This window comes from Ursus maritimus, unplaced genomic scaffold (genome assembly GCF_017311325.1).
Source record: "Ursus maritimus isolate PB19 unplaced genomic scaffold, ASM1731132v1 scaffold_29, whole genome shotgun sequence".
Taxonomy (NCBI): Eukaryota; Metazoa; Chordata; class Mammalia; order Carnivora; family Ursidae; genus Ursus; species Ursus maritimus.
In genome coordinates, this window is record NW_024425452.1 from 17,607,095 (window position 1) to 17,623,934 (window position 16,840).

The 16,840-nt window shown below is 38.8% G+C and overlaps 1 protein-coding gene across 2 annotated transcripts; it reads left to right on the forward strand.

Annotated features, from left to right (window-relative positions):
- Positions 1 to 3,526: 3,526 nt before the first annotated feature.
- PTP4A1 (protein tyrosine phosphatase 4A1) lies at positions 3,527 to 12,334 on the forward strand. 2 transcript variants are annotated; one of them, XM_040643599.1, is made up of 6 exons: positions 3,527 to 3,756; positions 7,228 to 7,775; positions 8,842 to 8,934; positions 9,266 to 9,396; positions 10,392 to 10,466; positions 10,905 to 12,334. In XM_040643599.1, the coding sequence occupies exons 2-6, from the start codon at positions 7,671 to 7,673 to the stop codon at positions 11,020 to 11,022; spliced, it is 522 nt and encodes a 173-aa protein (XP_040499533.1). In that variant the 5' UTR covers positions 3,527 to 3,756; positions 7,228 to 7,670; the 3' UTR covers positions 11,023 to 12,334. The 2 variants fall into 2 exon arrangements, with proteins under 2 accessions (XP_040499533.1, XP_040499534.1); XM_040643600.1 differs by having other exon boundaries at positions 7,231 to 7,775.
- The last annotated feature ends 4,506 nt before the right edge of the window (positions 12,335 to 16,840 follow it).

A 16,840-nucleotide genomic window follows, 5' to 3' on the forward strand; every position in this document is an offset into this window, starting at 1 on the left:
TTATCTCACAATATATATGAATATTGAATCATTAACTTGAACACCTGAAATTAATATGATGTATGTCATTTATGTCTCAATAAAATAAGTACACAGAAATACACAGATACAAAAAAAGACTTCATAAAATTTTAAATCAATGTCTTAAGGGACGAAAACTTTTTAACATAGAGCATTAGTTTTAAGCATTTATGCTGACAATTATATGTTCACAGAAATGTAAATGTACTCTACATTTTTTAGCATTTTTTACAATCACACAAGAAGATTAATTTTAGACATAAAATAAAAGAGGTTGTTCTGTAACAGGAAAATAAATATTTACGATGTTGATAGGGACTGGGGTTGTGTCCCTGAATTTTTAGGACACTTCTTTAGTATAGGAATACTTAAGATTGCCCTCTGCACTGGTATCCAGACACCCACTGGGGTATTTGCCTCTAATAAGTATAGTTGGCATATTATTATACCTTGCAGCCTACTGTTTGTTTGTTTCTGGGTTAGTATTGCCACATTTGATCTTTCTATCATTGCAATGGTAATATACATACTAATTAAATGTTTTTTTAATCAGACTTCCTCATAGCCCCAAATCCTCATTCTGTAGACTCAATCAATCTGAGAAGATTGAAAGGGATCAAATCCTCCATTCTTTTTATGTCTGCTATAACTGGAATCATTCCATGTTTACTAGCTCTGCTGCCCTTGTAAGGATTTCTCTGTTCACCATTATCAGAATTTGTTGGTTTGTTGTCTTCTGCAGTGTTTCATCTTCCATAGGGATCTTCCTCATAATTGTCTTATAGTCATTTTTATCACCCAACTGTTGGATTTTGCATTTTGAATATGCTGATAAAAAGTTCTGCCTACCATGATGAGCTCCAGGACATGTTTTGCTGAGAAAAGTAACTTATAGCCGGGCATCTTGTTTAGTAGGAGAAAAAGTCTTCCATCTCAGGGCTTTTTCTGAAGCTTAGAGTAAGCATTGGCTTTCAGCATTGGGTTTTTTTACCCCTGGGTAGCTGGACCACTATTTGCAAGCATGTAGGCTCAGGTTGGAGACCTTCTGCTAATAAGTGAAGGTGCTGATGCTCCAAATGCAATTCTGTGGCAGTTAGTAGGTCTCCAGACCACAGGAGTCTCCTGACCAATAGTGGGATTGACTACTGTTTTCTAAGAATCAACACCTTTAAACTCTTGGGCTGAGTAGACCACATATCCTCAGCACTACAGTGAACCACCATGGGGCAGGACACATATAAACATGGCAGCTGCCAGAGTGACAGGCCCAGGGCTACAAGAGAATTTACCAAGCTGGTCAGCAAGACCGTATTTGTATCTTGTTTAAAGTGTGTCCTTTTTTTCAATAGCAAAAGCTTTCTCTAGTGTTTCATCCTTGCTCAGTGTTCTTTTCAAAGTAGAAGGCGGTACTTCATCTGCGAGGCTAAGACCTCTGGAAGCTGATTAATGCACTTGTGAGTCTGAGCCCAGCTTTTAGAGCTTGATGAGCATAGCTGACTGGATACTTCATGTCAGCACTACTTGTGGTAATTACAAGACTTGTGCATCACAAGGCTGGCAACTTGTATCACAAGTTCTACAAGAAAACTGGCTAATACTGATTTGGCTCTGCTTACCATTTTTTGAATTTATATCTTGTCCCAGCAAATTCATTTTTTGAAAAGTCATTACGTGAAAAACTTTCACCACTCCAGTCAGCATCACTGTGTTGTGCTGACCTTTGCTGACCAACTTTTGGAGTGGGGGTAGCGATTATTTTTTAGCTACACTATTGTATTTGTTGGTCAAGCTTTCTGTTTATTATGAAGTTAATTCTGCCCATGACACACCGTTAATATTTTCTCCTACTGTGCCATCAATATTTTAACTTTATCAAAGATTTTGTCATATAGAAGTTTTTAATTTTTATATAATGAAATCTTTTTCTTTGTAAGGAGTTCCCTGACCTACTTAAGAAGGCCCCTCCTACCCCAAGATTTTTTTAAATATTTTTTTGACGTAACACTTTAAAATATTTAATCCTTTTAAAGTTTATTTGTAAAAGGACATTATGTTTCTCAAGCTCTTTAGTTTTCCTTGATTTAGATGGATTCAAAAGTTTCCTAAGCGAGTAATTTCTTTAAAATAAAGATGATTTTACTTTAACTTCTGTAAAAGCCTGACCCAATTCCTTTTTTCAAAAGTGCTTACTTTGTTCACAGAGTATATGTTTATAAGAATGTTGAACAACTACCCAAGCACTCTAAATAGAAGTACTAATAAATCCTAAAATGCTGCAGCACACTGACTGGGAACACAATTTGATCCCTAAAGCCGGCTCGAATCTACTGCTCGGTGAAAACAGCAAACAAAAGGCCTCAGTGTTAGTAGAAAACCTAGCTCTTCAAAGCAGGTAAAAGTCCTGTTTAGTCCTTCCATAAAGTAATGGAGAAAGGGTTTCCAGATTATAAGTGACAAAGTTGCCCTGTGTAGCACAAAACAATTATGATAAGGCTTTACTTCTTAAGGGCCTAAATTATGAAAACGGTGGAACAGAACTGAAAATGAAAAACAAAACAAAAACAAAAACAGCTTTAGCTTTGACGCAAAGAACTACAGCAATCCGTGACATAACCAAAGATTCTTAATTTTTAAAATGCTTCCTTTTAACAGTGACTAACCTTTCATTATCTGTGACAACACATTAAGTGAGCAGCAGTACAAAGGATGCATGTGATTTCGAAATGCCACAACTGAGCCAACTGCAGTTGCCCGCGTATGTAGTATGGAGGCGTGACCAAAAAAGACTATAGGGAGCAAGGGTTATCTGCCTCACGGGGTACTCTCCCGGTCTCTCATAGCAAAAGTTTGGGAAGTTTCTCCCCGCTTGAAAGTGCCCCCGGCTGCAAGTATTCACCTTGTCCGAGCGTAGGGCCGTGGCATTCAAGGTGTTGAGTCACCGGGTACAGCGGTCGTGCGACATAAATATTATTTGATGACGGAGATCGTAGTGGCGCAGGTGCCAAGGTAAACCGCTGGCAGAGATGATTGTGGTTTGACTTAAGGCAGAATAAAGTGGGGTCGGGACTGAGACAAGGTTCTGGCCCTAAAGGGATTGCATTTTATGTTGAGGCAACTTCAAAGCTCCCCATGTGACATATGTGCACTCCTCGGCGGTTTGAACTATGAGAACCAGGGTTTCCGGCGTGATTCCTACCAGTCGATAGATTGCAATCTCCTCCCGCTCCCATCCCTTCCCTACCCCAGCCTTGGTCCGCCCCTGAGTCCCTCCACGGCCCCTTCCCTCCCCCGCCGGGGAGATGCTACGACTCTAGCACTTCGCCATTCATCAACCGGTTCACACCGGCAGCGGCCGCCGCGCGGTGACGTGCGCGGGGGGCGGGCCTCCGCCCCCGCTCGTCGGCTCTCGGCCGGGAGCTCCCGGCCGTGATTGGTGGCCGAGAGTTCGCACGTCGTGCCGGCTATAAAAAAGAGGGCTTGTGACGCAAGGCCGCCTCGGCGCGCGTATTGGCTCCCTCTACTGCGGGCCGGCTGGGCTACGCGCTCTTCTCGGAGCCGCTCACTGCATGGTAGAGTCTGGTGCCCCCGCCGCCGCTTGCAAAGCCGCCGCCGCCCCGCGACGACCACCGCTACCCCCTGCCCTGCAGCCGCCGCCACTGCCGCCGCCTGTGTCGCCGCCGCCTCGGGACCGGCTGTATGATTAGGCCACAATCTTCAATGAGTAAACATATTCCTGTGAGTATCCGTCGCACCGCCGCCTCTGGGGCCGGGGCTCCACGACCGGCCCCCCCATCCCCACCGTCGCCTTTGTTCGGAGCCCGGCGTCCGCTCCCCACCGCCCCGGCACGCAGTTCCGGTGGGTCGCTAGCAAGAAGGGGCCGGACTACGGCCCTGTGGCCGGACGGTGGGACTGGCTGCGGGAAGGCGGACGCTGGGGTTCGCGGGGCTGCGGGTTGGCGGTTGATTGCCGGAGGCACCGGCTTCCCTGTCCCTGCGGAGCCGGGGGCGGCGGGGGCAGTGCGGCCGGGCCTGCGTGGCGGGTGGGGGCGGTTTCGGCCACCGCAGCAGGCCGGGCGGGGTGGCACAAAAGCCGCTTTGTGACCGCCGCCTCCGCCCTTGGCCCTCCGGTCTGGCGCGCCTGTCCGGGGCCCGCCGCGGCGTCCCGAGGCCCCTTTGTTTGGCCGAAAGAGAGCGGCCCGCCTGGGAAGCGGGAGACGTGGCCCGGGGTGGGGCAAGGGTTGCGCGTGTCACTGCGGAGCCGGATACGGGGAGGGCGCGGCGGCGGGGTCGCCACCAGACCCGTGCCGGCGTGGGGTAGGCGGGGCGGCCGGCGAGGCTGATAACGGTCTCGGCCGAGAGATCTCCGGGCTCGGGGGCCGGCGCGGGACAGGAGCCTGGTGCAGCCACCCCTGTGCTCCGCGGCCCGGACCGGCGCCTCAGACAAAATGGCCTCGGCGTCCGCGCCTGACTGAAGGCGCGGCGCGAACCCGTGATTGCGGCGCGGAGAGGGGGCGCCGCGGGCGGGCCCCGGAGCGCACCGCCGCGTGCGCGGAGCTGCGGCCATCGGGGGCTTTCCGCGAGCAGGAGTCTTGCGGGGGCTGGAGTGAGGCTCTGCTAGGTGAGGAGACCGACTCCCTGCCCCGCCCTGCGCCCTCAGTCTCCACCTGGTAATTCGAGCTGTTCCGGATTTAACGCCCCACTTCGGGCTCTGGATAATGGGAACAAGTCGAGTCTTGTCCTTTCTCTGGGGCAAGTCGGCGGAGAAATGGTCTCGGTCTGAGCGCCTTGGAAACTGCCAGGACTACTGTTGGACTGGAGCGAAGGAGTCCACGGCCGGGCACCAGTATGCACTTTCCCTGCCAATCTTTGGGGCCCTGGATGGCGCCTTTTAATCGGGGACTATTTAGAACTGTTCCTGAAATCCTTGGTGTAATGTGTTGTTGCCTGCTTTTGGCTTGTGGCAACAGGAGCCAACCAGAGCCAGAATTCTGAGGTTTATCTTCTGTCCGTGGAAGCCTTCTACCATTCCAAGAGTATTAAGTTGTTATTTGCACTGTATTTGGAACCGCCGACCTGCTTGGGATCCAGATTCTGAGGCAATGCTTCCTGTTACTCTCTTTATGTGAATTTTGTTTGATGGCAGTAAATCAGTTGAAAACCAAAAAGCTAGGTCATTCCCAAGAGTAAAGCAGCATTTTACATATGTTCTATACTAGATGCATTACCTAAGGTATAGTAGATTTGGAACAAACTTTCCAACGAACTATTGGACAGAGTGGTTACACGGATTAATTGCTTTGACTCTGCAATCTGACAAACTGACTTAAGCTTCTGCACAGAAATTGCTTTGTCCCCCCCTCGGCCCCGGTGTATATTATTGTGATTATATGGAATGATAGATGGGAGGGGGAAGAAATGCCTTAGTATTTCCGAGCTGCCTATTGTGGAGTTTTTCCTGTGGCAAGGAAATTGGTAATGAGGGAATGTCTTGGGCAGAACACAAGATGTTAGGTAGTTGTAGTCACTGCTCTGTTGGTGGAAGTTCCACCCCAGCCACTGGATGGCTCCACTAAGTGAATTATTTCTGTTGCTTTCTCTGCTTCTGATGAAACTTGCTTATTTGAAGAGATGTGGCCAAACTCAGCTGTAACAGGAATTTAGCTGTTAAATGTGGAAGTCGTAATGTGAAATACTTTCTCATACATCTGCTTTCAATTGAAAAAAGATAGTATCTGGAAATCAGAATACTAGGCCACGAGTCATTGCACTTAACAGCTTTACAAATGACTTCTTTAATTCATTATGTCATGGAAAAGCTGCCAGAATTCACTTTTTTCTTCTAAGGAAGTAATATTGAGGATTTGAGGTGAAAGTATAACTGAAACTATTTTCCAGATTACTGCTGTGTTCACTGTAACAGAGCCAAGTTTACTTAATGGCAGTCTCTAATGTTTTAACTCCTCTAGCAAATATATGAAGGAATAATTTCTGAGCGCTCCTTTGAACAAATTTGGAATAATGAAAGTCCTCTTTCTTCTGGGACAACCTTGTAAGAAATGACTCCTGAGGCTAGTTCCTTTGTTTTGACAGAAAATGAACTGGGGTTTTGACTTGATGTTTTTCAATGATCTGCTAGATCTCCATGTGAATTCTTCAAAATGTAGCAAAATTATTATAGAAACTATAGCATGGTGCAAAATTCTATTTAAAGGTGCAAAATGAAAATAGCAGATAGTTTGAATTTAATTTTAAGCTTTTGAAATGCTTAAATTTAAACTAAGGGAATCTTTGGTTAAAAGATTTTATTTGGTAATTTGCCCTTGAAAATACATTTAAAGTGTTTGGGGCAGTGGCTGGCACTTGGTACTCTTATTAACCTATGAATTTTTCTTATTCCTCTCTTTACTCCTTAGCACACAAGTCCTTTTTTCTTTTTTTAACTTTATGAATGTTTATCCTTGTAATACTTCATATAGCAAGTTGATTAACTTCCAGGGACTCAGATAAGGAAAATCTGTTAGAAGAGAATTGTAAATTAATAGGTTGTTAAGGTTTAAATGGATAGTGTATGTGGAAGCATTTTGAAAACCAGTTTCTTTTCTTCCGCTTAAGAACATGTTGGTTGAAGGGCACCTGGCTGGCTCAGTTGGTAGTGTGTGTGACTCTTGATCTTAGGGTTTTAAGTTCGAGCCCCACGTTGGATGTAAAGATTATTTTAAAAATAAAATTTTTTTAAAAAAACATTTTCATTGAATCTTTAGTAAGTAAATTATGCAAGGACTAACAGTTTCCAAAGTTTTCATGAAGTTTACAGTATGTAAAAATATTTTATTAGCTGGAAAAATCAGTATAGAAGGTTGTAGATTGTATAACATTGTAAAGCCACCAACTATTTAAAACGAGTAATTAATGGAAGAGTATGTATAAGTGATATTGTCTAAATGAAACAGTGGTATTCTTAGAAGGGTCTCTGTATTAGGTCAGTAATTTCAGTTTAAAGTAATCTACTTGTGACTGCTTGTTTTATGGTTATTATTTTAATTTGTAATCACTTGTATTTTTGTGGTTTAAGTAAAAGTTGAAAAGGTGGGTTGGGCCCAGATTTGAAAAGATCGTTGTGCACTTAAATACTAAAAAAAGCGTAACCTGTTCCTTTGAATTGGAAAACAACTTTTTTCTTCTTTTCTCTTTTTTTCTTTTAAACAGCAGTTCTGTGGTGTTCTTGGTCACACATTTATGGAGTTTCTGAAGGGCAGTGGAGATTACTGCCAGGCACAGCACGACCTCTATGCAGACAAGTGAACTGTAGAAATTCATTACTACTCCACCAAGAAGCCCCCATAAGAGTGGTTAACCTGGACACAGAAGTGTTGAATTGAAATCCACAGAGCATTTTACAAGAGTTCTGACCTGGATGGGGTAAACCTCAGTGCACTTCCTTTCTATTGCCTCAGTATTACTGGATTGAAGAATTGCTGCTTCTTGTTAGGAGGTTCATTTCATTTCCCATTACTCCCAGCTTCATACTCAAAGCACTGAGAATTTCAAGTGGAGTATATTGAAGTAGACTCAGTTTCTTTGCGTCGTTTCTGTATTCAATTTTTTAAATTCTTTCATAACCCTATTGAGTGTTTTTTAACTAAATTAACATGGCTCGAATGAACCGCCCAGCTCCTGTGGAAGTCACATACAAGAACATGAGATTTCTTATTACACACAATCCAACCAATGCGACCTTAAACAAATTTATAGAGGTAAGGTTTGATACATCTTAATGTCTTAAACTGATTGCAGTTTAATGGTGGGGCTTTTTGTCAAACAAAATAAATCGTAGTTTAGAAAAATTTTGTTGATATGCCTACAGTTCAGTTTCCAGAAATGAAATATCAGTTTCTTTTTTAGGTTACAGGAAAATTATTTTGTACATTTCAAAAAGGACATGTACTTGAATTAGTTTGGATTTATAATAAGACCATCTAGTTGTTCATGCCTCGCAGCTTGCTTATTTAAATCTATATGAAGGCAGTATAACAGTATGATTCTCACAAGAAATTTTTAGGAGGAAAGCTGCCACTTAGAGATTGTTCGTAAATCTGCTTGGTCTAATGACTAATACTGTAATCAAAGTTAGTTAATGTCTTGGGCCCTATTTGATGCTTAGAGCTAATTTTTAGCTACTGATTATAATTAGTAATAATGGATTATGAATCTTAAAGCTTGTAGTTTTAAATGGTATGGGGGTTTTTACACTGTACTTACAGGACTTTAGAGTCTTTTAATATACTTTTAAGGTTCTAAATTATGGTGTGTACTGCCAATGAGCAAAAGTTAAGGAGTTAATGTAATCAAGTCAAGTCAGGTTACTTGTAGTCATGAGTGATTCCTTTGGGTTCTGTTTACCTTTGTCTCTGAATTTCTTCTCTCTTTTGTTAGTGCTTCATTTCCATCTGGCAGGTGTCACCATGACTATAAACACCTTCCATGTATGAAGGGCCATGGATTTTTTTTAACTTGATTTATTAAAAACATATGTGATGTTTAATATTCCCCTTTTATGCCATTCTAGTGTTGTCATTTAAAACAATATTTCACTTCCCAGAGTTGTGAATGTGGGTGGTGTGAAAAATAAATAAATAAATAAATAAATAAAACAAAAATTCACTTTCCTGTCAAAACATACATAGGTTATATCATTCATTCCATGATTTTCTGTTAACTAACAATACCTTTTGAACAATTGTTAAGCAATAGTAACTTAATAATACTTATTATAATATAAATACTTATTATAATAGTATTTTTTATGTATGTTTTATCCAGGAACTTAAGAAGTATGGAGTTACAACAATAGTAAGAGTATGTGAAGCAACTTACGACACTACTCTTGTGGAGAAGGAAGGCATCCATGTTCTCGTAAGCGTTTAATAGTTCCTGTGTGTTTGATACATGCTAAAATGACCAACTTCAAAAAGCTTGATATTTTTTTAAGTTATTACAAAAGTATGCAGCATCTTAATTTCTAAATTAAGACGAAAGCTAAGCAAAGCTTTGAAGTAATGAGATCTTTATAAAGTTTCAGCATTTATTTGCATTTCATTGACAGTGGGGTTTCATAAAACATGTGTTTAAGCATATTAAAATGCTTTTGAAGACATTTGAATTTTAGAAATTTAGAATTAGAAATTTAGAATTATTAGTTGGCATTTATATTAAAAAATCTAAAATGTTTATTCTTTTGACTTAGGATTGGCCTTTTGATGATGGTGCACCACCATCTAACCAGATTGTTGATGACTGGTTAAGTCTTGTAAAAATTAAGTTTCGTGAAGAACCTGGTTGTTGTATTGCTGTTCATTGTGTTGCAGGCCTTGGGAGGTAAGAGAATTTCTTAAATCCATTTAATGGTATTGGTCTTGATTCTAGTAAAAACTTAATTTTGAGTCCAAGAAAGATTCAGTTATCACTTTCTGAGTCAATATGCTTTGTTAGGTTACATATTAAACTAAATTTAAAAGTAGGTGAATGTAGTAGAATAATGTATTCCAGTACAGCTGGAACTAACAAATACCGTAGTTGTAATTTACACTTGTCTCTGTGGGCACAATTACTTAATAGAATTAATTGTGTGTGCTAGGTTATATAAATGATATTGGAATCCAGACTCATTGGGAAGAAGAATTGCAAATCATTTCTAAGATGGTTTATGTTGCATATGCTGTACTGTTGATAGCGTTCTTGATCCTGGAGATTCTGGTTCAGTGGGAACTAATGCCCAAATATTCATATCCAGATTTGTAAGTCACTATAACTGCCCTCCATCCCTACCACTAAAAAAAAGTTCTTTTCTAGTGGGGAAAAGTAAAATGAATATTGATGGCCAGGGGGGTGGTGGCATGCAACTGTGTCACAATCTCATTGATAATAAAAAGGGAAGTAAACATTTCCAGAAGATCTTTAGGAAAAGGAGTTCCTGGCCTTTAATAAAAAAAAATTTTTTTTAAAAGGAAATATTTTTCAGTGTTTGGAATTCAGAAAAATTATCTGCATTTATCAAGATTTACCCCTTGATAAATTTACCCTTAAATTTTTTTAAGATTGCCCTCAAATAATACAAGTCTTAATTTCTAGATTTATTTGTAACAATTAAGGGCATAGTTTATTTTTGGTTCTAGGTAAAGGTCTGGGTTTGGTAGAGAAATGCTGATGCTTAATTAATTTTTTTAATAAGAAGTCAACATTTACTATAAAGTTTACATAGGAAGGGTGGTAAATAATAGTATTTTTGGGTTAAGGAATGAATGTTTGGAATGTTGAATTTTCTAGGATTTGATTTTGAAAAAAATGATTTATCAAAATTCTTACCCTACTAGAGCTCCAGTGCTTGTTGCCCTAGCATTAATTGAAGGTGGAATGAAATATGAAGATGCAGTACAGTTCATAAGACAGTAAGTATATAAATAATTTTCTTTTCATTTTTTCATTGTCAGTGGATTTTATTACTACAAAAAAATTTTCCCCCACAGCCCATCTAACCATTACATTCATTTTTAAGATAGTATTAAATCCAGGAAGTAAGATCTTATTTACACTCCTTGTAAATGCTCATATTACTGAGATTCTAATCAGTAAATTGTCTTTTCTCAGATCTCATATAAGTGGATGTATAAATTTTGACTGTTGTAACCAACACTCAAGATTTAGGACTTTTTAGTACCTTTTTTCCATTTACACATGTATGCCTATCCATAAATTAAGCATTAAGTTACAGCATAATAATCAAAAGATAAATTGCCACAGGAGATGATAATTGTCTATAGCATAGTAAACAGTAACATGGAGGGGTTTTGCTTTAGTAACTTAATCATTTGTTTTTCTCCATCTAGAAAGCGGCGTGGAGCTTTTAACAGCAAGCAACTTTTGTATTTGGAGAAGTATCGTCCTAAAATGCGACTGCGCTTCAAAGACTCCAATGGTCATAGAAACAACTGTTGCATTCAATAAAACTGGGGTGCCTGATGTCATTGCCTTGGAAGTGGAACTTGAAACAGGACCTAATTTGTCGTACATATTAGCCGACATGTTGGCTTGGTGATTAAGTCTAATGAAGCTTCCATAGGAGTATTGGAAAGCAGTTTTATCAGGCCACAAGTTTGACGGAATTGCAACCTCTATGTTTGGGTTACGATCAACCTATTTGGACACTTAGCAAAAGATTCTTGCTTTACAGCATTTAAAATGTGCTTATCACTTGTACCAATTGACCTTTCCTGAAATCATGCAGTATTGAGTTATGTCTTTAAATCTATTCCCATGCCAGAATCTTATCAATATAAGAAATTTAGAAAGATTAGGTGCCAAAATACCCAGCACAATATTTGTTGTATATTTTTAGTATCATACAGAACTAAAATCCCAGGAACTATGAACACTCTGGACCTTATGTGGTTTATTCCTTCAGTCATTTCAAACATAGAAATTAGGGCCTATATGGTTATTTGCCTGCTCACTTTATGTTTACATCTCCCACATTCATATCAGTATACATCAGGTTTGCTCAACTTTTTTTTTTTTTTTTAACCAAGTCTTAACAATGATTATTTCATGTCTTTCTACAAATTTCATTTTGTGCTGTTATGGAAAACCTCCATTTTGAAAATCTGCGTTGTACAGAAGCACATGTCTTTAACGTCTCCAGACAAAAAAGCCTTACAGTTAATTTTAGTGTTTGCACTTTGGGGTGCAACTTACAGGGAGGGCCTGAAAAAAGAACGGGAGGGGGCTATTAAGTATTTTTAGTATAATGTTGCCTTTGTCTTGTGCAGAACATGTAGAATATGCTCTTTAATTTAGTAAATATTTTTTTAAAAGGTAGAAATGCTTTGTTATTGTAGCTAAAACGATTCTTAATCATAAAATTTCTGAGATTCTTGTAATTTTTTTTCTTATCTGAAGTTGTTTACCAACTTATTTTTGTTTGGAGTGTGATTATTTTTTCCTTCTCTTCCCAACCTCTCTTGCAAAAAAAAAAAAAAAAAAGAAGTGGGTTTCTGCTAATGAATTGAGCAGACATCTAATATTTTATATGCCTTTTGAGCTGTGTAACTTAATATTTGGATACTTGATAATTTGTTTTATTATGTAATTGATAAAATGGTGATGTGTATTAATGTTAGTTCAACCATATATTTATACTGTCTGGGAATGTGTGGTTATAGTTCTGTGGGAGAAATAATTTGTCAGTGTTCACCAGCTTGTAAAAACCTAGTGCGAGAGCTTAAACATCTAAATAAATAATGAAATGCATTTATCATCATTGAAATTGTTTGGCTTAAAGTTAACTTATTTTGTAGAAAATGATATAAATGAATTATGCTTCACTTAGTGCCATTTGAAGTATGTCCTCTTTTTTTTAACAAATGAAGGATTAAATGAAGTTGACATTTAGTAACTCTTTATCGACACAATTTGTTAGTCATGAGAACTGCTTAATATTAAAAGTACTTTCCGTTATAAACTTTCCTTTTAAAGGTTTAAATAATTTCAAACCAGTGTACTATGCAGTCTTGAGAAACTGTAGAGGAAGGCCTTAATTTGAAGCTCAGTTCCACCAAATAATTTGTTTTGGGCAACTTCTGAGCCCATTTTCTCATTTGCAAATAATGGATGCTTTTATAGGTTTTGATATTTGAACGTAATATTTGGCACATGAGGACTTAATGTTGAATTTCACTAATCTAAAATGCTTCCTTTGCATAGCTCATGTTAATGTAAAAGGGACAGGTGTCCTTGTCTGACTTTTTTTTTTTTTTAATAGTTAAAACTGAGTAAGATTAAAAAAAAAAATGGTACTCCACATTGTGTTTTAAAGATTTTGCTTCCATCTCTTTGTGCCAGTTTAGCACTTAATGTACACCATTTTTGAAACTTAGAGCCAAGGCAAAAGGAATAAAGAGGGGTCTCTGGGGACCCTTAGTTCTTTAAATCTTAGATCTTTTGTAATTGAGACTAGTTATTTAACCTGGATTTTTTTGTTGTTGTTTTGTTCTTTTTTAAATGCAGCCTGCCCCTGAAGATAATTTGATAATTTTGTGTAATTGATAACTAAGTGATAATTGCTATTATCACACAGCCCATAAAATAGCATTTGTTTATTGAGAGGAGGTGCCATCATGATGAATGAAACATCTTGAGTTTGAAACGTTGGTTTGCAGTATTGGGTTGTATATATATGGTGCTTAAAATCAATTTATAAACCTCACCTGTACAGTATTCAAATGATGAAATTTGCTTTTTATCCAAATATTTTGTGTCTTGTAAATATGACTAATTATAGAAATATCCATTATACATTCTGGGAGATTCCTTATATCTAATAAGAAATAAAATAGAGATAATGAGTTGAGATCTTGACTATAAGAAGTTATCAAAAGGTGTTTGAAAATTTGGTTACTTGGTTTTGGATAACAATTTCCCTCAATAGGATGATGTAAATAGTGACTAGTTGACTAGGCCTGTCTATAGGAACCATAATGCTGACAAGTAAGTGATGTGATTACTGAATCATAACAAGAGATAATGCAGTCCTTTAGTTGAAACGAAAACCTAGAAGAAATAAGGTTGATCATTTTGCAGTGCAGGGCAACCTTCCTTTGTTATTCCTCCTAACATCCTTTTTTTCCTAGAACAGTGCTCTTACTCCCACACTTCTACACACCTCTTTGCCTAGAAGTATCCAGCCCAGGCATGGAATCACATCTGCTTACATCCCCCTTCTAGCCAGAGCACTTCAAAATGATAACTCTGGTCCACCAACTTGGCTTCAGAATCTTGATCTCTGGGATTTGTTTTTAAATATTCTATTCATCTGACAAATACCTACTGTTTCCAGGCATTTAAGAGTGCAGAGAACATAAAGATGGTGTCACCAGATTTTGGTCTCCAATGAATACCCCAGTCCTTTCCGTAATTAAGAACACCACTTTTTATTAGAATTTAAGACAATGTGATTTCAAGGGGAAGTGGAAGCATAAGTAATTTTTTTTTTACATGTAGGCAATGAAGTTCTTTTAAAAGTAGGTTTTGAAAACACTTGAAATAGAATTTGCTGTACATGTTCAAACTGCACGTTCCCCTTAATAAATTGTGTGGTGTATTTTTACACCTGAATTGAAAAAGAGTGGTTTGAAAATGTCTAACACAATGTTTCTGCATTTTGTTTGGTGTAACTAGCCTAAGCAGAACCTTGGAAGGAAAATACATGTTTGCCTTCAATGAAGTAAGCTAGTTATGTGCATTAAGTTATGAATGGAAGGATTAACAGTAATTCTACAATTAGATGTATATTGCCAGACTAACCAATTAATATAGCTATTATGATAGTTACCATTAAGGATCTTATTGCCAGGTAATTTTCATAATGTGATTATCTTAAAATCCTGTATTTTCCCAATTTTATACATAAGGGATAAAAGCCTCCACTTACGTGACTATCTGATAAGTAGAATGCAGGGATTCGGGGTACCTGGGTGGCTCAGTCAGTTGAATGTCTGACTTCGATTTCAGCTCAGGTCATCATCTTGGAGTTTTGTTGAATTGAGCACCCCCCTTCTGGCTCCATGCTCAGCAGGGAGTCTGCTTGAGATTCTTTTCCCTCTGTCTCTCCCCCTACTCTCTCAAAATCTTTTTTTTTTTAAGATTTTATTTATTTATTTGAGTGATAGAGCTAGCACAGAGGGAGAGGAAGAAGCAGACTCTGCTGAGCAGAGAGCCCAACTCGGGGTTCGATCCCAGGACCCTGAGATCATGACCTGAGCTGAAGGCAGATGCTTAATCGACAGCCACCCAGACACCCCTCAAATAAAATCTTTTTTTTAAAAAAGTGCAGGGATTCAAACATGTGACGACTACACACAGCTATGACTACATATGTTTGAACTTTTTAATGTAATCAGTTGTTAAAGGTTTTAGGAGTTCTTCAACTGCCTATGGAATTCATTTTCTTTAAGAAAGTGTGAATACCACATGATTGTGTAAATTTCTTCATTTAGATTGAAACTTTTCCTTTTTTTTACAAAATCCTTTTTGAAGTAAATCAGGATAGGCTAAGATAATGCTGCAGAAAAACCAACCATGAAAATAATTTAGATATTTTTTACTTAAACTTCATATCCATCCACCCAAGCTGATGGAGCATTTTCTCTCTAGAATAGTGCTAGTCGTGACAAAACGCCCAAAGGGCTTTGATAAAAATTAAGTTATTGACTAAGAAATCCTACATAACACTTCTATCCAACTCATTGGATAGAACTCGTCACATAGCCACCAGCACAAAAAATGGAATCCTATTGTGCTGAAATCTAGAAATATACAGCGGTAATTGCTACCACATCAGAGTTTATAAAGTAAGTTTATTTACTTCTATTTTTTTTTTAAGTAAGCTCTATGCCCGTGGGGCTTGAACTCACAACCCTGAGATCAAGATTCACATGCTCTACCCACTGAGCCAGCCAAGTGCCCCTAAAGTAAAATTTTTAAAAGAGTATATCCACGGTAACATCCCACATAACTGAAATATCAAGCATCGGGGATAAAGTTCCCAAGCAACCAAAATAGATGTCATGAAGTTTAGGCATCCAAGTGTGTGCCTATTAGTAGGGAATCAAAGGTGCTTATTTAAGCCTATTTAATCTTATTTTAGAGTAACTTTAGCCGACATTGGTACTTTGGTTTCCTGCCAGACTAGAGGTAGTAGATAAGAAGTAGAGTATGGGGAGAGAAGCACATGGGCAAGATATACTTGTCAACCTATTGAAAGACTTGGACTATGAAAACTGAAGTGAATTTAAAAAGCACAGCCATTTGGGACACATCAATGCTATGGACTAACAGCCTTCGGCTTATATACCTCTGTAGACCTTCAGTCCATCAACGTTTCACCCAGAGCACAGAACAATTATAGATATTTATCCGTAATTCATCATCAAAACTATAAACCATTACATTTGGCTTTGTATGTTTTAAGGCAAGATATTTTATAATCTAAAATGTTCAAGGGACGTTCTTAGAAAAATGGTCCCTTGAGTAAGTTTGATAAGCACTGATCTAAACTTAGATATTATTTACTGCTATATTGTTCAGTGCCTTTGATATGTTAATGTGAATTTTGTGTCTTTCCAAGAGTACATTATAATATATAACTATTGAATATGGCAGCTCCCAGAAGGAAACAGATGGTATATTCACAGTGGACAATCGAGAACATTTAATAGAGGGAAACCAACAAGGGAGAATGCAGTACTGTTACCATCTCCAGGCCTAAAGAGGCAAGGAAGGAGGGAGCAGTTAACTGCAGAGAACAGCTAAATGCACAGGACTGCCTCATAGAAGTTGTGACTCTAGTAGGAAAAGAGCCAACTAACTCGAGGCAATCCCACAGAAGGGAGGTGAGAGATCCAGGAATAAATAGCTGTCTCCGTTTCCCCATCTCCTTTAATGTCCTGCTTATCTCCGCATTCTCCTTCAGCCTTCCTCCCCTTTAGCCCAATCCAAGAGGAAGGCAGGGCAAAGGAACCTGGAGTCTAACATAAACACTTTGGGCACAGGGCAGAAGGTAGAGAGTGGGAAACATAGTATTCTGTACAACTGTGGGTCCCTTTTTTTCACAGATGACTGTTTGGGACTACAGTATTCTGCAGAACATGTTTTCAGAAAACTTGACATGATCCATTTATAGATATACAAACTAATACATACAAACACTTTTTTTTAAAAGTGACAATGGAAGAATCTACACTAATATGAAACAGCTCGTTCATTAAAT